The 25039-nt window shown below is 33.6% G+C and overlaps 1 protein-coding gene across 1 annotated transcript; it reads right to left on the minus strand.

The window, feature by feature from the left end:
• Window positions 1-1091: 1091 nt before the first annotated feature.
• Window positions 1092-22005, minus strand: LOC136025389 (uncharacterized). Its single transcript, XM_065701378.1, has 5 exons — window positions 21830-22005; window positions 16762-16886; window positions 12252-12390; window positions 10300-10425; window positions 1092-1240 (listed from the first exon to the last, which is right to left on the minus strand). The coding sequence occupies exons 1-5, from the start codon at window positions 21989-21991 to the stop codon at window positions 1154-1156; spliced, it is 639 nt and encodes a 212-aa protein (XP_065557450.1). The 5' UTR covers window positions 21992-22005; the 3' UTR covers window positions 1092-1153.
• Between the last annotated feature and the right edge of the window lie 3034 nt (window positions 22006-25039).

A 25039-nucleotide genomic window follows, 5' to 3' on the forward strand; every position in this document is an offset into this window, starting at 1 on the left:
TTAAAAAACTGAATTTAGCTATGCTACGATAGTTTTTAAATATACCGATATCTCTCTCTCTCTCTCTCTGACACATTCTGACTCACGATATGGTCCTTATCTGTTGTCCCATTAATATCAAAGGAGCATAAGCTTATGTCTCTCGATTCAATCATTAAGGGATATTATCTTTCTTATACAGGACTTCACGAAGGATACGGCGTTCGAGACTGAAGGACACATGAGGGCCACCACAGTTGGCACATTTTGGATTCACTGCTCAAAAGGTGGGAAGTGCTGGATGATTTTTACTGCCCAGCATAACCAGAACGTCGTACGGACCTGTCACAGTTGGATCTTGTGGGATTACAGCACTTGGATTTTGGGAGATTTTGTTGGATGAGTCGTTTTCGTGCTACGTATTTCAAATTCCACAACATGGACCAAGGACATTTTTACATGGATCCTAGGCTTGGCTCGTTTTTTAATCGAATCAGGAAGTCTTGTTTTAGCATTAAACGTTGACTTGGCTGGTTTTGGCGCCTAATTAGGGTTTATATCGTTTTTTGTACAAGTAACCAAATTTACAAAGCTATGACGTATCTCAGCTTTGAATAAAGCAAGGCCTTGCCTAAGGTTTGAACAAACCTAGGACTTTGCTCTTTTCTGCACTGAGTTAGAACTTTGCTCAAGTTTGAAAAAGAAGTCCACATCTTGAACATAGCAATCAATTGAGCACTGCTTAAAATTTGGCCATTTTCTGCACCGACCATAGTCACACCATAGCAATCTTGAACATAGCAATCAATTGAGCACTGCTTAAAATTTGGCCATTTTCTGCACCGACCAAGGATCTGGCTTTATTTTGGTACCTAGACAAGAGTTAGCCTATTTTTGGAAATAATCGGGACTTGGCTCGTTTTGTGCTTAGTCAGATATTCTTCAAGTTTGCCCTGCTCTTGTTTGTGGTAATTTCCGTTCGTGTTAAGTTTGACTTGATCATTTATTTGAATTTCTGTTCGTTTTGCTTCATTGTCATAACCCTCTTCATTTACAGTTCTCGCTTTTCTCTTAGCTACACCGTTTATAAGAATTTAAAATTTGGGATCTGATGAAAGGAAAGAACAGTCTTTATTTATATAAAGTAAACTTACACAGCACTGGAGAGTTTAAATTACGTATCTTCCTTTTCGATTGACATTTTTTGTATCTGTAAATACTCAACTTCTTTTTCTCTAAACTTCTCTTTCATTGATTTGACCTAAAAAGTAAAGTAAGAACTCTAAAAAAAATCAATTAAAAATAAAAACACAAAAAGTATATAATCAATTTAAGCAAACCGGTCATTTGGGAGGGATATAGGCACACCTTCCTCCATAATTTAATGTGTTTTTAACTTTTTATCCTTCATGACAGTTAAATGTTTCATTCCAAGAAGTAATACTAACGAAAACGTACTATGGTATGATAATTTGAAAAATTGTTGCAGTCCAGCACCAGAAAACGTGATAATAAGAACAATAATACCAAGAACCTGTTTAAAATGAATCAACTATGTCTAGTTTTCTAAAAGCTCTATCAATATTCATGATATACTATCTTCTCCCTCAACCATTGAAAAAGTGATCGCGGTCGGGCATGTATAAAAAGTTAATAAACTGAATAATCGATTAGTTTTCACTGAAATCTTGGCTTTCGAGAGCAAATAAATTTGAACTCGTTGACCAGTAAAACTAGCGGTAAAATTATAAAGTATTACAATTAGAGAACTTTAACTGATATAAAAAAAGATCCGAATAGAGGGTAAGAATCCAAATAGAGGAATCAACATTTTGCTCGCAATTATCAAACAGTTCGTGGTAACGAACTGTAGTAAGGAGCGACCCGGCTCAATAGTAACCGAAACTCTAGAAAAATGGAATTTTGATGCCAATAGTTACATCAAAAGAATCGAATCTTAATGCTGATTTTAAATATACAAGTTTCATCAAGATCAGTTATACCCATCAAAAGTTACGAGCCTGAGAAAATTTACCTCATTTTAGAAAACAGGGGTAAACACCCCCTAAAAGTCATACAATCTTAACGAAAATCACACCATCAGATTCAGCGTATCAGAGAACCCTTTTTGTAGAAGTTTCAAGCTCCTATCTACAAAAATGTGGAATTTCGCATTTTTTGCCAGAAGACAGATCACGGATGCGTGTTTATTTGTTTGTTGTTTTTTTTCCCAGGGGTGATCGTATCGACTGAGTGGTCCTAGAATCTTGCGAGAGGGCTCATTCTAACGGAAATTAAAAGTTCTAGTGCCCTTTTTAAGTGACAAAAAAATTGGAGGGCACCTAGGCTCCCTCCCACGCTCATTTTTTCCCAAAGTCACCAGATCAAAATTCTGAGATAGCCATTTTATTCACCATAGTCGAAAAACCTAATAACTATGTCTCTAGGGACGACTTACTCCCCCGCAGTCCCCGAGGGAGGGGCTGCAAGTTGAAAACTTTGACCTGCGTTTACATATAGTAATGGTTACTGGGAAGTGTACAGATGTTTTCGGGGGGATGTTTTTGGTTTCTTACTGTTTTAAAAAGTAGAGTTAAGAGAAAGGGTCAAACTTTAGCGTAAGTTTCTTACTGTTTTAAAAAGTAGAGTTAAGATAAATGGTCAAACATTAGCGTAAAGAGCGAGGCGTTGAGGAGGAAAAGCCCCTTTCATATACGGAGTAATTTCTGTTCGTTTTAAGTTTTAATGTCGCTCCTTACCTTCCGTTACAAAAACTTGTTTTTTTTTTATTTAATTCAAAGTAAAGCTCAAGAACGCTAGGTTCTAGATTGAGTGGATTGTAGCGAGAGGAATAAAATAAATTTCTTTAACGAATATGAATGAGAAGTGTTTCCACTACCCACGTAGACGTCGGTTCCATTGGTCATTTTACTTGAAGTTATTGCTTATTCCATTCGCTGTTTTTGGAGGGGGCTTAGTTTAGTGCAGCGAACGAAGGATTGATAACTATAAGCATAACGGGACCAACCGTTTTGACGTTTTTCAAGCACACAAGCGCAGATTGAAAGCGAAAAAAAGAACAATAAGAAATCAATTCAGATTACTATGCGTTCATTTTGATGTTCTAATGCCGTTAAAAGGTCGAATCTAGAGCTCCCTGGACTCGGCACATCCTGTTCGCTGAAGTGCCTATCAAAAGCGACAATTTCGAGCACCTACCGGTAAGCTAGGATAAAACTTACGTACGCGTGCGCTAATTCGGGTCAATTAAAGAATATATATATATACATATATATATATATATATATATATATATATATATATATATATATATATATATATATATATATATATATATATATATATATATATTCTGGCACTGATCATTCATGAACAGGATTGACGTCAACACTATTTTAAAGCTAAATCCAGCGCTATTTTCCCGTTTTAGTTCTTCGTGTCAGTATGATGATGATTTCAGCATTTTTTTTTTCTTTTTTTGCTCACCATCAAGGTAAATACAAAAGAATAAAACATTTTTAATGCAGAATCGTTACGACTTTGCAGCATACTATATGCAGCTATACTGTACATATGCAGCTATACTATATGCATACTATGCATCATACTTTGCAGCGTATACGGTTTTAGTCACTTGAAAGACACAAAATTTCAAGTAGTTTGCTCTAGATTTTGAAAAATATTTTATATTTAAAAAAATACTGCTTTTTGTTCGTTTTAAAATAGATATTCTCACTATTCCAATCGTTTTTATTTTTCGTTGACCTAATCTCAATTTAAGGAAAGTTTTTGACTCCTCACCCCCAATGAAATGGGTTAGTAACGCTCTTTAGTAAGTAAGATTTGAGATGATGAGTAAGAAAAAGAAGAAAAATAAAGATAAGAAGTTAAAGAGCAACAATACAACCGGATACACCTATCCCTGAATTTCCCACACGAACAAGGAATACAACAAACCCTACTATATAAATTGCCACGAGTCAACTCCTTGTCAGAATTTAGAATACTGCTTAATGGTTTTGTTTGTGTGAGAAAATTTTACATTGGCCCTACTTACCAACAATTTTTTGAACAATTTATTGAGCATCGTAACTCAAAAGAAAAAGCTCTAAAATCAAGTAAACCTCCTGAAACCTTTATTTCGACTTTACTTGAACACATTTTCTACCACCTGATCATTATGTACAGTTCGATGATGCCACGGACATTTATAATGATAGAGTGTTTACACAGTGGGCTAGGAAGGCTATTGAAATAAGAAAAAACATATTCTAACTAATTTTTAATAAATGAAGATACAGGTAATTTCAATTTTGACCAAATTTATAACATTCCTCTTAAAAGTTAACCAGTAATTAATGGGGTTAATAAGGTTTTTAACTCATCAGGGGATGACATTAAATACAATGCCTAGGAGAATTGCAGCAATAATAGAAAAAATATGATTATTTCGCAACAGAACAATTAGCTTCTTGTTCATTTAATTTTTTTCCAGTTGGTTTGATGTTCTCACTGAAGCAACTCTATTAGCTTCTGTGACCTACAAGATCGGTTGCGACAACTGTAGATATTGATTTGGATATTTGTACTTTTTGATTTTGGATTTTTTTTTTTTTTAGGTTATTTTAGTTTTTGTGTCTGATTCATCAACGTTGAAGACGCCTTGTTTTCATACAGGCGAAATATCCGCGTCTTTTTAATATTTATCTTTCGTTACTGGTCGTAGTCTCGTTTGTTTGTCCTTTGTTGAAATTTCTTTCTTTGTTGTTCTTTGTCAGGGCTAGCCAGCTCAGCTTAAGATCTTTCATTTGTGTGTGAATGATCAATAGGCGAGCAGACTTCCAGCAACCAAGGCGACACAAGACTTCTCTAGGACTTATGGATTACTTCGTTCTCCTTTCAAAGAGGAGAAGGAGCGTTAACGGTAGTGTTGATCATTATAGTGACAATGTTTATCTCTTCTATTCTTCAACTTATTCATCCTATTCTTAATGAAAAACTGAGACATTTTTGAAAGTATGTCTGCGCTGAATCCAGAATCACCGGAATTTCTTTCGAAAGAGAAATGTAATATTTATGTAATTTATGCCCAAATCTTGGGATCGACAATCTAGCCCTTCCTCACATGCTGGGGTAGTGGAATCACTTCTTCAATTTATGCCAATTAGCCTGTCCAATATTTTAGAAGTTTGGCCCAAGCTTTCCATACTATGAAGTGCGTCCATCAAGTTAACCAAGATTATTGATGTAACTTTTATTCTTTGTATAAATTTGGAGACGAACGAGAGATTGTTCAGCATAAAAAAATATGTAAAACATATTTACGCAACTAAACCAAGAGAATATATATATATATATATATATATATATATATATATATATATATATATATATATATATTTTATTTACGTTTTGCTATTCCCCCAAAGGCTCTTTGGCCTGTAAAGAAGGGGGGAAATAAACGAGTCACTTACTCAGAGAAAAAAGAAATATAAAATATCACTTTCTCACAGAGAGAAGAGCATAAAGGAGAAGAAAAGAAAATATAAATAAAATAAAAACTATAGGAAACAAAACTAAATAGACTAATAGATTGAATGGACTAAATTAATTAAGTAGCTCAGTAGATTAAATAGACTCCAATGAGATAATAATAATAATATATATATATAGATAGCTGTTGAGGAAAATATGAAAATGAAAAATAAATAGATAAAATAATTTCTAACAAGCCAAAGTATTTTTAACAATTTTTTTGAACAAACCGAATAAGTAGCACTTTCGAGCTGATTCGGGCAACTTATTCCACACAATATGACTCGCAATTAAAGGATTTAAGTCTGACCTTACACAAGGAGTAAAAGGAACTTGAATATGATTTTTGGTGTTGCAAAGATTATAGATAATTTGATCAGAGGTGAAAGATAGTGGAAAACTTAGGGGATGGGGGAGGTCACCATGAAGCTGAGTAAAAAGTAAAACGTGCACACGAAAGAATATAAAGTACAAGGAAACGAATAAGAGAGAAACGCAAGTTCGTCTCTGAGAGGAAGAAAGAATCAGCACCTTCTACGGAAAATTTGTAAAACTAATTGTTTCTTCTTCTTCTTCTTGTTTGAAATCACATGGAGACACTTTCCCGTAGTCTCATCACAGGAATAAAATTCCAAATAATATCTGAGACCACACTGGCTAATCATGACAAAATGATAAAAAAGAACCGTAAAGACGAGAATTACGAAGATAAATACAGCCAGTGAAAAAATAACACAGATTACAATACAAATATTTCGGTCAAGACCTCTGCTTGACCGTCCTCAGTGCAGAATAATAAGAAAATACCGATAAAAAAAAACTAAGATGGTATGAAAAACTAAACCTTAAAAAAAACACAAAAACTAAAATAAGAAGACAATCTCTAAATAACGGTGAAAGGGTGACTGAGAAAAAAATACCATCCTGAATAGCAATATTTTTTAATTTATGAAGAGCATTTTAAAAGCCGATCACTTTCCATGTAAGATATAATCACAGATTCTGTTAGGTTGCAAAATATGATTTCATTGATCATACACGCAAACTTCTTACATTAAAAGCTCAGTTCAGCTTGTTGCAAAATTAAAAGACCTTGATGTAAGAAAAGTAAATAATTTTGGCAAGTTTCGATGCTATTTCTGTGTATGCTTCTTGTGACACTAGAAGGTGTGAACTTGCTCTTCCAAAGAAAATAGAATATAAGATTAACCAGATAGACTAAAAAAAACAACAACAAAAGAGAGGATAATGAGGACTTTTTTCCCAAGACATTGAACCAACAAAACCTATTTGAATAGTTCGGCCCTATATCTAAGGGCCTTCTTCAACAAAAAAAAAAAAAAAAAAAAAAAAATAATAAAACACTTACAATAAAAGTTCTCAGTTAAAAATCCATTTTTTTAAAAATATCCTTGAAAAAAATAACATTTTTTTTAAAATGTTGTATTATGGAAAGGCAGTGTGGTCTTCGTCATTATTTACAAAAAAAAACACTAGATATTGAAACCAGTATGCGTCTTGTTCGTATTTGCAATTGATCTTCCTTGTATTCTCGGTAAAACAATCAATTTTTCACCCAAACTATGGGTCCGCCAGTGGGTACAATCCTTTCACCTTTTTTTACCACCGTTTACATCTCAGCTTTGAATACTCTTCTTCTGAAACACCTTTTCTGCGGCCGGTTTTGTCGATGATGTTATTTCTGTGTGGGATCATGGAGATATGTCAATTAACACCTTTTTGAATCATCTTAATACTTTGGATTCTATCCTTCAGTTCACCTTAGAGCTAGAAGGTAATCATAAACTACCTTTTCTAGACGTCTTAGTCTTTAATAAATCTTTCAGTCTTGTGTCCTCGATTTGTAGAAAACCTACACATAATGATAGGGATTTGCATTTCTCTTCCAACCTTGCGCAAAAGAAAATCTTGCTCCTTGCTCCTTGCGCAGAAAGAGGAGTAGTAACATCTTTGGTTGAACAAGTAACAAGAATATGCTCAGAAGCTCATATAGTCCGAGAATTAAATTATCTGAAGGACATTTTATTTTGCACTGGATATCCATAAAATTATGGGAATCCATCATAGAAAAAAGACAAAAGAAACAAAACAAAAAAGGATGCATCAACTTTAAAACCCCCAACAGATATCATCCCTTTGGTGGGTGATAAGAGAGTTTTCACTGTCTTAACCCATATTCCCAAATTAAGTGACAAACTGAAAAGAATTCTAAAAAAAAAAATAAAATAATCTTAATGTCACCTTTAAAAATTCTAACAAAATACAAAGCCTTTTCAACAGGGGCAAAGATAAAACCAGCCCCATTCTGGGTAGTGGTGTTTATAGGGTTCTCTGTTCATGTGGTTGTTTTTATATTGGAAGTACCGAGCAACAATTGGGAGAGAGGTTGTCAGAGCGCAGGTCCTCAATGCACAAGCCTATAGGGCTACGCCAAAGACCTGAGACTTTTGATTCTGTCTTGGCTCAACATGTCTACGACAATCCACACCATTTTATTTTATTTGATAAAACCTCCATTATCGCCCCCGTTAAAGGTCTCATGCAACTTTTCAGGGAGGCAGTTTAAATAAAAAAGCACATTCACCAAAAGGTAAAGCTCTATAGAGACATGAGAGAAACCTATCTAAGCCCCATTTATAATGAACTTATTAGTTCTGATCATTTTTATATCAATCAACAAAATCATATTTTGCAACCTAGCAGAATATGTAATAATATCTTACCCGAGAAGCAATTGGCTTTTAAAAACGCAATACATAAATTGAAAAATTGAATTGTCATTCAGGATTGTTTTTTTTTTTTTTTATTCAGTTACCCTTTCACCGTTTTATAATTAATGAATATCTGCACTCATTACGAGTATTTCAGACTAGATCAAAATAAACTTAGACCTTTAATCAGTATTCATATTTCAATCCACCTACAGTAAAATGACATGTTTCATGATTCCAAAATCAATCATCTTACAGAGTTAAAGATTAATCATAACTATAAATAGGCCTAATCTGTTGTTTCTGTATTTTAAGAACCTACTACATTTCAAGGAATTTTAATTAATCTGTATAGTGTGCTTAATGTACCTTGTAGTCTAGCTTGTTAAGGTCATTATTTTGCCAATAGGCATATGGCAGAGAAAATATATGGCTGACGATACGATTCGACACCCCATTTAATAAAATTTCCAACTTTAATAGTTTTTATTCTTTTAATTCTACCACCGTCTCCTCTATTGTGGTCAGATGCCCTAGGCTATATAGGACGATTTACAGATTTTGTTTTTAATTGCCTTTATTTGGGATTATGAACCAACTGTTGATAACAAATTAGAACAAAATTTTTTGACAAATCCATAGAATCAGCAAACTTTTGTAGGGCTACATTTGTTGCATCCCATTATAGTTGTGCTTAGAAAGCACAAAGAATTACTAATACAAGTAAGCTATGCTGCATATACAAACCTGCTGTATATTATTATTGTGCTGTCCAGGAGTTCAAAATCATGCTCGACTCTATTAATGCTTGAGATTTGAATACATCTACCCTAGTAGGCTTTACAAAATAGGCTTGTCAGTGCTCCTGAAATCGGAAATGTGGGCATTTTTTTTGTAATTTCAATGTTTAATAATTCAATCTTTGAAAGTCAATTCATAATTTACAACTGTAACACTTATGATTAGTTTAATTTTAGTGACATTTAGTGTGCGAAACATAGTGTAAACAAAGAGAATAGCTATAGATATACTACATCTCTTCTCTAATCAGGAGTCATCTGGACGATAATCTTATTTTTTCCTTATCAAAACTTATTTCTTGTGCTTCTTTTGCCATTTTGCATCGTATTTTTTCTATATTCCAGTGAATGATCATAATTTCATTGACCTCTTATTAAAGTAAGTTTTGTCCTGTTTTATATTTATCCTATTCTTCACAAGCTTTAAGTTGAAATCGTAGCTCTTAACTGAGATTTTAAGCAGCCCTAATCTAAAAAAGGATATCCTTAACTAAACGGATATGAAAAGGGATCAAAACTAAACTTGCATAAAAACATTATTCAGCTGCCCAAAAGAGTTATGGGAGGGGCAAGACAAATGCAGTCGTAGGCAAATGGAAATTAAATGTCAACCAGAAGATCTAACGCAAAAATCTATAAAGATAATCCTAAAGTTGAACTGTTTGATTTAGCTTGTACAAGCGTATAATCTGGTAAGGCAATCAAAAACAAGCACAATCGTCTTGGAAAAAAAGAATGGTAAGTTAACGAACCTCCTCTTCAGTTATATATAAAGTATTTGAAGCTACATTTGATACTAAGTCTTGGAAAAAAGAATGGTAAGTTAACGAACCTCCTCTTCAGTTATATATAAAGTATTTGAAGCTACATTTGATACTTAGTCTTGGAAAAAAGAATGGTAAGTTAACGAACCTCCTCTTCAGTTATATATAAAGTATTTGAAGCTACATTTGATACTAAGTCTTGGAAAAAAGAATCGTAAGTTAATGAACCTCCTCTTCAGTTATATATAAAGTATTTGAAGCTACATTTGATACTAAGTCTTGGAAAAAAGAATGGTAAGTTAACGAACCTCCTCTTCAGTTATATATAAAGTATTTGAAGCTACATTTGATACTAAGTCTTGGAAAAAAGAATGGTAAGTTAACGAACCTCCTCTTCATTTATATATAAAGTATTTGAAGCTACATTTGATACTAAGTCTTGGAAAAAAGAATGGTAAGTTAACGAACCTCCTCTTCAGTTATATATAAAGTATTTGAAGCTACATTTGATACTAAGTCTTCCCCAGCAAGAAACGCTAGTTCACAAGCGGCTGTCATCAATTTCTGCGACTGTTCCAACAAAATCTCTTTCTCCTATAATAGGATTAATATAATTAAATTAATATAATAAATGTAATAATACAATTAAAAAGAGAGTAATAGCTACAGCATTGGCCTAAAGGGATCCGAAAAACGATTATTACGCACCGATTTTCAATCAGTTCAATCTTACAGCCCACTTAAATGACTTGCGCAATTTATTGAATTCTGCAGCCTACCCCTAATTTTTATTCCTTGAAACTTTTATAGTGAAGTGTTTGTAACCTATAATATTTTATATAAAGTGCCCCGAATCTTGTTCTTTTTTTCATCGTTAGGTCAACCACATTAAAATAGTATGTTTAATTGCATTCCAAAGTCTATATATGGTTGAAACAGGCTCTACGATTGAATCTGCATCCAGCCATGCTCTTTATATTCAGAAGCAAAAAAATATATTAGATGGCAGTTTACGTAAATAATGGGTACGACTAACACATTTCCAGCCAAACAGTGCTGAGCTTACCAGGAAGGAGGTGAGCAGCCACCTCCTTCTCATTGAATTATGAAATGATCAAACACAAAAAGTCATTTAAGAAGCTCATTAATTTTTAATAGTTTTCAACATTTTTGCCATTAAAAGTACAGTGGATGAACAAAAGAACTAGTTATTATCTTCTAAACACATCAGGGATGCTTAAAATATCCTAGCTCTGGATTAGTTTAAACTGAAGACGATTGGATAAAATTAACAATGAATAGGCCCAGAATTTAAGATTATAGAAATTAATTATGGTAATCAGTTAATTCAAATAATCAAACTAATTAAACAAAAGATTAAGACTAGTGGGTCCTTCATTGATAATTCTTTAATTTGTTGCTCAAAATTTGTAGACAGTTATGATTACGCAATCAAAGATACCAGCGATTTTAATTTGAATATGCCAATACGGGTAAAAATTCTTGCTATACTCATTTTAATTTGAATATATCGGCAGCTAACCTTTTCTATTCTCTCTGTTCTATCTTTCCTTAGCTAAATCATTTAGCTACTTTAAGACTAATTTAAGATGCATTACAAATGCACAAATACATTTCTCTCTTCTTTTCGATTTTTCTGTTTCGTTAAGATGCATAACTTTCGCTATCTATCTAATAAGGAATTTTTATTCCTTTATTTTTGCTCTCTGTTTTTTTTTTCTTTTGTTCAGAAGGGATCACTGTCACAATAGTAATATGGTAAGAACTTTGTTTACTACTTCTAATTACAATAATTCACAGGTTTTTTTCCTCCTTGATTTGTATGTCCTCCCCCCCCCCCAAAGTTTGTTAGTCCCATCGAATTTATTGTCTGATAATTTCTATATTTTTAGATTAAAAGTAGAGATAAGACACTTCCTTATCTCTTAGATGGAATTTATAAGTGGTAAGAATTCTTCTAGTATATTTCTACTCGCTTGCCAAGTTTTTCACATACATATATATTTCACGCATTGTTATTTTATTATACACTTTATCTTAACAAAATTTTATGCCGTGTACAACGAAATGAGGACAGATTTTCCAACAGTGCATTGCTTTTTCATTTGTTCAAATCCTTTACCATTTGTTCAAAACATTACCATGAAAAACTTGACGTCAATTTTGGATTATCTGTGAACAGCTAGAGTTTCAGAATACTAAAAATATTGGGACCCCAAAAAATGTCTTATTAGTTCTCACACAAAGACTCTACCTTAACATAATTTTATACTTTGTGCAACAAAATGAAGACAAATTTTCCAGCAATGAGTGCTTTTTTTTTTCATTTAGTCAAAGTAGTGTTTCCATCCAAACTTGACAGCATTGTCAACTCTGTACAACAGATTTTAATATCTTACTCTCATATCTTTTTTAGCTTCACTCAGCTGATATCTCAACTCTAAAAATATTTCCTCACTTCGTTCCGCCTCTGAAGAGTTTGTAGGTGGTTCTTCCAAAACGGCATTGGTGTGTATTATGAGTGCATCAAAGAAGGTACTGAAAAAGGTGCAGAATTATCCTAATTAAGAAAACTAAAAAAGCACACGAATTAAAACAGATCTAGACCTAGTCACACAAGTGGGGTTTCATACAAAATACACGTTTTTCTAGCATACAGAATTTCATTTTTTCAGATAGACAGATCGATAGATCTCAGACTCTCTAGAGGCAGGAAAGGCACGTAAGGCGTCTACAAAACCCAGACATCACCATCATCACCAGACATCACGATGCTGAGTTGCAGCCCAGACGTCTTCCTGTTACGGTTGAAGAGACATCTCTTCTCTATTCAAATCCTGCTTATACTGCCACCGTAATGTGGGTCTTGGTCAACTTCTTTTGCACCTCCTTTCATGGTACCACAAATAAACTAGTCGATTCTGACATTGGAAGACGCGGTCAAGAACGAATGGATGTATAGACGAATAGATGATAGACTTATCTATCAACAAGTGAAATGGCATAATTTTTATACAATCATAAAAAGGGCTTATTCTAGATTTGCCTGTCACTCACTTGGACTATCTGTCTTGGCTTTTTCTACAATTTGCCCTTTTTAGGATTGTATTAAAATGATGTCATTTCACTTGTTGATAGATAAGTGAATCATCCATTCGTCCATACATCATTCCTAGGGCAGAACTAAGGTAGATAGTCATTGAATTAAGGGATGAAACACCGGATTGGTTTTGGGTTGACGCGTGACGGAGAATGTCCACTGGACTTGTATACAAAATGGGGGACTGAATTTGCTTGGACTCATGGCGAACATGTGAAATAAGTTTAATGTGCTTGGCCGCCAGTAGTCTGAGGCGAAATACCGTGTCATAGGGTTGACACATAACCAACAAGTTCCCTGGACTCAGAAGCGAAGGGCAAGACCTATAGTTTTAAATGTTTGGTTAAATGTTTATACTTGTTGATTTCGAATTAAAACTAAGAATTAGGGGGCATCAGGCCATGGCTAATTGTAGAAAAAGCCAAGGCAGATAGTCCGAGTGAGTGAGAGGTAAATCTGAAATAAGCCCTTTTCAAGATTGTATAAGAATGATGTCATTTCACTTGCTGATAGACAAATCTATCATTCATTCGTCCATACATCATTCCTAGGGCAGAACTAAGGTATGTAGTCATAAAACTAAGGAATGAAAGATCAGATCAATTTTGGGTTGACGCGTGACGAACAAAGTCCACTGGACTTGCATGCAAAATGGGGGACTGAATTTGATTGGATTCACAGGCGAACATGTGGCTTAAGCCTAATAGGCTTGGCCGCATGTAGTCTCAGGTGGGATACTGTGTCATAGGATTGAAACATAACCAACAAGTCCAATGCACTCGCAGGCATCAGGCGCCGATGCGTCTTCTCCTACAAATCAGAAGGTCAGTAGTTAATGGCAGACAGGTTTGTCAGCAAACTTCTCTGTTGATGAATTGCTTTAGTGCACAAAATTGACATAAAGGAAGATAGAAACTTAAAGAACAAACTTAGAGAAAACTTAAAGGGAACTTGAAATGAAGATGAAATTTCAATTCGAACACGGTGATATAATGAGATTCCAATGGAGAAAATTAAAAAAAAAAACACTTCTTCAAGTGATGTGCACGGTGAACCTTATAATTTTTCATCTTGCTCATAACAGAAAGAGGTGATTACAAGGGCCAAAGACCATAGCTGCCTATCTTGACAAGCATAGGTAGGCAAGATAAAGCCTCCAAAGTATGCATTTTGCTCAACAGAATACAGCAAAATGGCTTCTTTCACACATCTGATTAAGCTGATTCAGATTAACAAGCAATTAACGAACTAATTATAAATCTCTGGGATAGGCATTACTAACAATTTTTCATTGCGATTCTCATTAAAGTACAAAGGACATCAAAATAAAGACATTTTTGCTCCCTGGACCCATATAAGGTCTAATCATATTTAAATCTTTTGCTTGTTTCAAAACTATGAACATTTTAGGGTGTGAAAAATTCTCCTCTATGTTGCCACTTTCAACCATGAAAATAAGTAAGCAAGCTAATTAATTAAATTCAAAAGGGCTTTTCTTCTGTAAAAAAAGAAACATTAACATATTGCCATTTTCAACCATGAAAATAAATAAACAAGCTAATTAATTAAATTCAACACCGGTTTTCTTCCGTAAAAAAAAGAAACATTTACAATCTGTAGATCCCCAGAGACAACTGCACCTCAATTTCCCCTTTTTTTGGCTCATTTTCACCGAGGATTCTTTTTTTAAATGGAGGTGTAGTTGTCTTTGGAGATCAACAGATTGTTACTTTTTCATTTATTTTTGCGAGAAAAATCGAACAAGTTTTCGATGAAAACTTTTCCAATTTTCATTAGGATTCTACCATCCAGTGTCATTTTCGGAATAAAAGAAAATTGTATCTCCTCTATTGTGCAAATAACTTAGACTTACAGCAGCTACCTGATTGAACATATACTTTCATCCACACGTCCGTACGTCTACACGTACACACATCTTATACTTCATCCACACGTCTTTGAAACCCACTTAAAAATGAACTTGACTTACAAAACTGAATTGGAATCATGATAATCTTAACTGTAACTAGCCAAGAAGAACACATGAGATTAATTTCACAGAAGAAGCAAAAATCTTTCAGTAAACACCTTTCTGTGTATAGAAAGGTGCTCTATCCATTTATCACAGGGAGGAACACCTGGTCTGCTAATTTCATAAAACAGTAGTTAAATATGACAGAGCATACATTAAGTTTTTTTTTAAGTTCCTCAGAGCCATCAGCATCAGAGCCTCAGAGCCATGAGGAGCCATCAGCAGAATTTTGGTATCCAGCCCTCAAGGGTAAATAATTTCTTAGACTGAGCTGTTTTTGCATTTATGATTAAAATAAAAACAAAATACAAATTTTTGATGTATGTTAAAATCACATTAAAATTAAAAATTTGTTAGAATCTTATATTATAAAAAAACTAGAAACATAAAATAATATAGCACAGTAGTTTCCCTGACTTGTATTCGATTCTAATACTGGATTTTTTTTTAACAATAAAAATTATAGTTCATCAGACAATCCTATATCAAAAGAAATCCAAAGATGTGCACAATATTATACTGCAATTTTTCTGACTTATGTTTGTATTTGATTGTCCTGTTGGATTTGTTTCAATTTTATTGAAACACATTTATTATTCAATAACAGCAATTATATTAACAATAACACAACAATAATAATAATTAAAATATCAGCAATTACATTTTATTTGATGTGAGTTGTTTTTGGCTTTCTTTTTTTTGCATAGCGTTTGTATCTCTTTCTTATCATTTCATGATATTTTCTAGTTTATGATGACTTCTTTAATTTTCAACCTGATAGTGATAAAAGCCTCCAGATTTGAAGTCTAAACATCCAGATTTATATTAATATTGTATAAAATTTCACTTTTTATTATTGTTGTTTTAATTAAAAACTTTACTGTTATTGTATTTTCGTTTTATTTTTATCATAATCCTTGATGGATTAAAGTAATTCTTCTTGTACGTAGATTTCACCACCCCATATGAAGGATTAAATAGCATTAGCACACCCACAGAACAGATATTCCTAACTAAATGCTTGTTTCCATTTTGACCCACAATAGACAGATGGATGTTTACAACAATTCTTTGATTTTCTCTAAACAAGCATTTAATGACAGAGAGAAAACAAGGAAATGACACAAGCAAAAAATTCATTCCTTTGATCTACAAAATTCATGAACAAATTAACATATCCCCAGTAAAATTTCTTTCATTTTTTATTAATTTTATTGTTAATGATTTCATTAGTTTGAAGCTTTGACTCAAAATACAAATTCAGCTTCTCTTAAACTAAAGTTTAATTCAATCTTCTTGTCGCTTTCAACCATGAAAATAAGTAAGCAAGCTAATTAATTAAATTCAAAGGGGCTTTTCTTCTGTAAAAAAAAGAAACATTAACATATTGCCACTTTCAACCATGAAAATAAATAAACAAGCTTATTAATTAAATTCAACAGCGCTTTTTTTCTGTAAAAAAAGAAACATTAACAATCAGTAGATCCCCAGAGACAACTGCGCCTCAATTTTCCCTTTTTTTTGGCTCATTTTTCACTCAGGATTCTTTTTTTAAATGGAGGTGTAGCTGTCTTTGGGGATCAACAGATTGTTACTTTTTCATTTATTTTTGCAAAAAAATCAAAAAAGTTTTTGATGAAAACTTTTTCATTGAAAACTATGATTGTAACTAAGTGCTATGTAATATGTAACTGAATATGATTATAGCTAAGTCCTATTATGAATTAGATAAAAGTAACAGCAATAATACAAACTTTAAAAACATAGGAAAACATACATACAACTTTTCACAGCTGCTGACCATGCAGTTGATGTCTCAATAAGTGCTCCTAAACATATATGAACTGCACTCACAGCAGATCTACTGATAAGCTGTGATGTTTGAAGATTTTCAGACTCCCACTGAAAAAAAAAATATGACTGAGGCAAGATCAAGGACTAAATAACTCCAATTAATGGGGGCTTTTTCAGAACATTTACATGTAATTCAATGCAAATAAAAATTTGGCTACATGACCAAAGCCATCTTCACTAAAATGAAATTGTACTTAACAAGCAAAATTAATGTGTTATTAGAATCATTACTTCATGGAAGTTAGGCTAAGACTGATGAGGAAGTTATCCATCCATGCAATCTCTTTTTCTTTCTTGGCAGTTTGTCTAGTGCTGTTTCCTCATTGATCATTTTATACTCATTAAGACTGCATGATGCTGGTTTCACATGTCTCTTTTTAAGGATTTATTATTTTTAAAATCAGTTTTTATTTCTATTGCTTTGTATACAACTTCCTTTGTTACTTGGTTATTGCTAAAAGATAAAAAAAACAAAAAAAACAAATAAAAGTCAGTTTGCTAAAAAGAACAAAACCGTCATGGTTTCATAAAGTGTTTATATATTGGTTTACTTTTTGCTGTTTTGAGCAAGTGCTTGTTTATTGGATTGTTTTGTTCTTATATGATGGACAGACAGCATGGTCTTTATAACTTGGACAAGCTCAGTTAACAGGTCAAAAAATTAACAATAGATTATATGTCTTCATTTAAAGTATGCAAGATAAAACTTTTAAACTAAACAAAACCTAAATGAAATATTTTTATAATTGTATTCAGATAGAATTACAAGTCGGCAAGCATCAATTTGCAAAAATATAGGGATTGGCAAAATATGTTTTTCAAAATCAAAATCTATGTTGTTTTTTCAACCTTTTTCATTAAAAATACAAAAAAAACATTGTTTAATGGAAACACCAGAAAGACAATCTGGGTGGCGAAGAACAAAAATCTAACAAAAATTCCCCTTTCCAAAAAAAAATTAATCAACTCTCCTAGTGGGCAATACTGCATAAAAACAAAAGTAGTGGGTAATACCAAATTAGCAATAGTAGAATGTGCATTTTGCTTCATTTAGTAGTTGATCAAAAGAGATATTATCTTGAAGGTAATGATGAATTTTCTTTTGTTTGTTAAGCAACAGGAAGACTACCCAATTGTGTCCCCTGACTCATGTTATTTTTTATTCTTTTTGCAAATATTAATATTTTCTCTTCCTTTTATACCTTCAATGCATTTTATTTCTAAGGCTGCTTTTAGTTCTATTTTAAATCCCATATTAGAATGTTCGTTTTAGCTTCTCCAAACTTTGATAATGCATTTTTTTTAAAGTTAACTGTTCCATTGCTGTGACACATGCAGAGAGGAATTTCTCTCTAAAATTATCCAATTAGCCTTCAGCCCTTCATCTCTAAAAATAAATTTAGTTTTGTAATTTAACACCACTTCCAAAAGATAATTCTTTTACCTACTCCCTCCAAAGATGAAACCTGTGTTCACCTATGCTATGATGATAATTGGGCATATTTGCTTTTTTTATTGACTAAAATTTCAATATATTGACAATACTAAAGGGAAAATGGACAATCATATTTTTCAATGTGCAGGAAAATTATTTAAATATAATTAGTTACGTCTATATATAATAGTAACAATAATAATCCTTAATCTATTGATCTTTGATTATAATCTTTTTCTAAAAAGGCTGCATCCAGACAAAACATCAATGATTTTACTGAATGAAACATCAGTGATCTTATAGTTATCTGGTAGACACAGGATTTGTCCAATTGCTAGCAAGTGTGATTTAAGGTAACAATGAAAGTTCATGAAAATACATATTTCTAATATTTTAGTCATTAAAAAGATAAAATCACAACAAAGTGCCATTTCTTATCATAAAACAACATTATTGGCCAAATTGGTCCATAATAACAGTGAATAAACATTCTGAGATAGTCAATGAACTAAAAATTATCTAGCCACTAAGTAAAAATCCTTCCCTCCCCTAAATTCCTCTGTAAAAGTTCAAGTTTCTTTTATAGTTTTTCTGATGATTTTTCTGGCTATGCATGCTTCAAGCAATACTCCTCAACCCACACTTCAGTTTTCTGAAATAGCTACCCCAACCCTTTAACCTACCAAAGGACACTGAATTTTGGTGAAAGCAAACAAACTTAGCATTTTCTAGACATTCTCATGGTTTATGGGTTCTATTTATTTTAGTATTAATAAATATGTATAAGCAACTGTTTGGGGGTGGGATATAAGATGATGAATTTGATAAAGAAAATAAAGAAATAAACTGCAAGTTCAATTTATTTTTGATGCTCTACCTAAATATAACAATCTTCTTCTTTGCATGTATCAATAGACTAGTTTGAAAAAGAAATTGTTCTCTGATAAAAAGAAAAAAAATATTTTGAAAATGAATAAGTCCAAAACAAATAAATGAATCCCTTAGTATGTGCCTATGGTAAACAAATTATTTTCTGAACAAACTGTTTTAAAATATATTTTGAGAAAGCAGTTTAGCTAGATGAATAAAACTTTAAATTTTTAAGATATTTGTTTATACTATAAGATAAATTTTTAATACAAAATTATTTTATATTATTTGAGCCATGCTAAAAAGTTCTATTCATCAGGCTCTACTACTTCCTTTAGAATATAGAAGAAAAACTGTCCAAAAAATCATTGTCTAAATACATGTCAAGATACACTGATACTGCATCTTGAGGTACCAAATGTTTTTTTCTCTCTTTCACTGTCTTGATAAACTATGCCTGTTTTTTTTACCACTTTCACAAAGTTACTTCACCACCACCCCTCCCCAGCTGCATATGGGTCTAATAAAGGGCTTATCTCATAACTCTAATGAGCAGTGTTAGACCTTTTTTGGAAGGACCAGGATACCTGGTTCTGATTTTTTTTTTTCATAAAAGGAAACTTTTTTACAGCAGATGTTATTGACTTTAAAGTTTCATTTACTGAAAAATTGGGTAGTAAATAGACTGTTTTAATGTTGTCAGCAAATTTTATTAAGCTTTATCATCATGTGAGATTAGACCCATTTTTGTTTATTTGAAAAGCCTAGGAAGACACTACCATTTGAATGTTTAGTTGTAAAAGTTCAAAAGTGTTGTAACAGGAGCTACTCTCCCTTGCCTGTTTTACAGGTTAAAAAGGACACTTCTAGATTGAGATAGGGTAACAAATGCATCTGAGCCAGCATCCAGCATAAAACCCAAAGCTTTTTGGGGTGTAAGACATTCTGAATGGAAAATAGAGATATAGTGAGCATGCTATCTGGGACTCTAATTCCCAAGAATACAATGCTCCACTTAGAAAATATATTAGTTGACACCCTTACTTCAGAGGTAATTTGCTATGGGTCGGGGGGTGCTTTTTGGGGTGGAAGACATTCTGAATGGAAAATAGAGATATAGTGAGCATACTATCTGAGACTCTAATTCCCAAGAATACAATGCTCCACTTAGAATATATATTAGTTGACACCCTTACTTCAGAGGTAATTTGCTATGGATTGGGGGGTGCTTTTTGGGGTGGAAGACATTCTGAATGGAAAATAGAGATATAATGAGCATACTATCTGAGACTCTAATTCCCAAGAATACATTGTTCCATTTAGAAATTATATTAATTGAGACCCTTACTTCAGAGGTGTAATTTGCTATGGGTTGGGGGTGCTTTTCTGAATGGAAAATAGAGATATAGTGAGCATACTATCTGAGGCCACTGCCCCTCCCAGACCTCAGTTTGCCCCTACCCAGACCCAAGTTTGTCCCCCTAGCTGAAACTTGGTTTCTCCCAAAATCTTTTCAAAACTAAGATAAACCTGCATAATTCAAGCATCAACAGAAACAGATCAGTTTTTTAGTACATATTTACCTTTATAGTAGGCTACTAAAACTACTTTTATAGTAGTAAAATTACCTTTATGGCACCAAATGGCTTATTTTTTAGTTTTTACTGTCATTTTCACTTGATTTGAAAAAAATTGGCCTCAACTTTGCACCCTCCCCTGAGGATTTAGACAAAAATTATGCCACTGCCTTGCTTCTTTGGAAACTGATCTATCTGTACACATTTTGTAAAACTCCTCCTAATCTACCTGTATTAATCTATCTGATTAGCTTGTATGTTTAAACCATATATAATGCTCACAATTTGAAATATACTGACAGACAAAAGAGCCTAATTTTGAACATACTTTTAAAAATTGAGTCTAATCTTAGAAAATAGTGTCTAGTCCTGGTCACAGGATCTTAAGTTAGAAAAAACATACCCAAATAAAAGAGTTAATCTTGTAGAGATCAAATCTGAGACAAGTACAGTTAAATTAAGCTGTCAGGGTAGCTTTTGTCTAAGTTTAAATGTTGAAATACCAGAAGTTTCCCAATATTGTAGTAAGCCAATCCTAGCTAGCCTAGTCTTAAATATCAGCTAATCCTACATATCTAAACCTACATACATTACTTCCAATATTAGAACCTATTGAGTATGTAGGAGAAATACTTTTTAGTCCAGATAGCCTACCTATCCAAGGTTATACACTGACCATTTAGGCCTAGCCTATGGTCCTGGGGGTTTTATTCTAGCACCTGGCATTTTACATAAACCAACAAATTCTACAGGTATTTTCGACTCTTATCTAATAAACTGATATAAAACTCTATATTTCCTGTAGGGGTAAGACAACCAGTACTGGGACACTTCAATCACTCTGCCTATTCTGGGACAGAATCTGGGGGTTGGATTGCAACATGTCCAATACTGTGACAAAAGACAACAGGTCTTTTGGAAGCAACCCAGAAAAATGTATAGATTGGGTGTCCAAGATTAAAGTATTTTGTCCCAGTATTGGACATGCTGTAATCCAATCAAAGATTCTGTCCCAGAATAGGCAGGGTGATCAAAGTGTCCCAGTACTGGTTGCCTTACCCTATCTGTGGTTTACAATTACCCAGGCATAGGCTATTGCCTATACTAACCTTAATCTTGGTAGGAGCATCAGTCGTTTCACCATGGCACACTGCCTTTACACATATTGTTGTATATAATATAGCAGGTCGTGCAAAAAAAGTTTTAATGTGGTTTGTTTTAAAATAGCTAAGAGATTGTTTAACCATAGTATAGAAACTACGAAAACTCATGTTTAGGAAGCTTAAATATCTTATTTTTTAAAGCGACATCTGTTCAAAATCATTCTCAATCGTCTTTAGGTAGCGATAGTACTGTAAAAGGCTTTTAGGCTAATCATCTTGATGGTTTTGAGAGGCTAACCGTCAAAATAAATGTAAGCTGGTAAAAAGTCAGCAGCTAAGCTCAATAGCATGAACATGGCCATCGTGATAAGAATACATAAAAAGTATGGTGGAACAACGAGTTTGCACCCCTTCACTTTGCTCCCTTCAGAGCAAAGGGAGCTGCGAGAGATATTCATAAAGAATAAACAAGGAAGACCTTATAAAACTTAGAACAACCGAAGCAGTCGTTGAACAGTCAACCACTAAAACACAAAAAAGATACCTGGTTTTATTTCTCCCCAGAACCGGGACAAAATGTCCCTGTCTTTAAAATCCACCGTTTTATCTGTCATATTGCAAAAAAAGAGTGCAGGACATGTCCAAACAAATCTTAGTTTGACAGCTTGATGAAATACAATTAAAGCTGCAATTTAAGGTAGTCTAAGTTTAAACAGTGAAGGAAACAACTTCAGAAAATATTCTGAAGAAACAACTTGACAATAGGGTTTGCAAACTTCATAGAAAAACAAAGTTCAGGAATAGGCTGACAGCTTTACTTGCCTCTAAAAAGGTAAAAAGGTAAAGGATACGGCATTAGACTTTACAGTCCCTACCGGCGGTGCTGATCTCTGTTTCTTAGCCCTTCAGCCAGGAAGTGCTATGGAGGGTTGGGGGCCAGCCATCCTGTGCTTTCGCACACCCTTCCTGTTTACCTTCCCCAGATTTCTCCAGGTACCCATTTAGAGCTGGATCGACTCTTGGTATGCTTACAGAGTCACGCCACTGACCCCCCTCCCAAACTGAAGAATTGGGTACACTGGGATTCGAACCCGCGTCCTCTCAGACAAAGGATCCCGAATCCAGCGCACCAGCTGCTCTCTACTTGCCTCTTTAAATTTGGATTCCACTCCTGGGAAAACTGGGATAACTTACATGTGGTTGGACAAGGCAAAAAAGTGTTATAAAAATTACTGCTGAATCTGTAGCTTAGAATTGCAGTTAATGCAGAAACAATCGAAGTCACAATCAAACATAAAAACACAGTTTGGAATTGGAAAGTTTTAGAAACTTGAAGTGATGCCTTATCAAAAAGTAGGTTCGGCCCTCTATTGCATAAGCGTAACATGTTTCTTGTTTCTAAAAGTGAGGTTGTGCGTGTAAGCAGTCTATTGAGGTATCATAAAGCTCCCTGTTTAGACAGTATCACACATCACCACCTTCAAAATGGAAGTGCACTACTGATTGAGTATCTAACATTTTTGTTTCAAATGTTTATTCATACAGGTAAAGTTCCTCATTCATTTGATTCTGGTGCAATGACGAATGTTTCAAAAAAAGAAAAAATGCTAATTTTTGCAGCAGATATGACCCTATTACTGTATCTAGTGGTTCAAGGAAGGTTCTAGAAAGTTTTATCCTGCCTGAAATGATGCATAAATGCGTGCTATAATATGAACAATTTGGTTTTCGTAAGCATCTGAATTGTGCTATTTTTTGAAAAAAAAGTCAAACGGCCCTGGTTTCAGCATAAGAAAGAGAAAGAAACAAAGTAATTTTGCTTAGGCATTAGTATATTAGAGTAAAAGTCGAACTACTCTGGTTGAAACAATAGAATGAGAAAAGGAACAAAGCAATTCTATTTCGGTGTTGCTATTTTTTGGAAGAAAAAAGTCAAACAGCCCTTGTAGAAAAAAAATGAAAAAAAAATAAAAAACAGAGCGCTTCAGATACAAAGATACAAACAGATACAAAGCAATTCCAATTTGATATGAAAAGAATGGTCAAGCAACCTTGTTTGGGGTATACAAACGGGAAAAGAAAAAAGTAGTTCTGCTTGGTTATTGCTATTTTTTGGAAAAAAGGTAAAAAAAAAAGCCAGATTGAAACAAAAAGAATGAGAAACAAACGACATGGGGAAGGTTGTGTTTGAACGACTAGTCTTCTTCAGTGAAATATCTCGGCCTCGTTTATGGTCCAGATAAGCGTAGTACTCGTATTATTACCGTTGAACATGCTATATCAGGTTTCTGCGGCAGCTATGCCAAACATTCTGCACTAAAGTATGGTTACAGTAAGTGTGTACTTGCTAAACTATATAGTGCCGTAGCTGTGCATCACACGCTGTAAGTTTCACCACTTTGGGAATCCCTGTCTAAGACTGAGCAGCTAAAAGTTCCATCGGGGTTTTCTTGCTATCTGAAGTTTTTACAGAAATTTCCGCCGTATTGCAGGAAAAGCTTTATTTTGCAAAAATATTGTCTCCCTGACCCTTTAAATGTAATGGATTCAATAGGGTGCGATGCGTTTAAGAGAAGTTTAAACCGTTTACTTCATTTTCTGCCATTTAACATTATTTACCAGTGCTGTTTGGATTAATTTTGTACTTGTTTGGAAGTAGATTTTTCTTTACATTTTCTTTTCTTTACTTTGCTTCTTTTTGTATGCTATTAGTGGGCGAACATCTATGTTATAAAGTCATTGCCATCTTTGTGCTTGATACATACACTGGAAATTACTCAAAAATTTATTTCTTGGTGTTAGAGGACAATATAGTTTTTCTTCGGAGAAGGGTGCATAGATTTCAACAACAGGAAAACACATTCCAGTTCCAAACTGTCCTTCGGAACCAAAGTAACTTAGTCCGCCATATCCAGCTGCCAATACATCTTCACATTTAGTGACAGCCTGGGAGCAAGGCTCCCCAAACTTGTTAAGTTTTTTTCAGCCCCTGCTTACTAGAAAGGCAGATTGTACATATGATACACCATGGGGTTAAATGCAAAATCTTTACTCTGGAAAATAGATTTGAATATGAGCCGTGCATTTTCACTGAATTGCCGAGTTGCACCATCTAATCGGCATGTGACATTTGACTACACACTATCATTTGAAGCATCTGCTATGAAGTAGTTCTTGAAAATAATTTCTTGAGCCCAATTTTCAGAAAAACATCGA

Source organism: Artemia franciscana, chromosome 3 (genome assembly GCF_032884065.1).
Source record: "Artemia franciscana chromosome 3, ASM3288406v1, whole genome shotgun sequence".
In the NCBI taxonomy this organism is placed as follows: Eukaryota; Metazoa; Arthropoda; class Branchiopoda; order Anostraca; family Artemiidae; genus Artemia; species Artemia franciscana.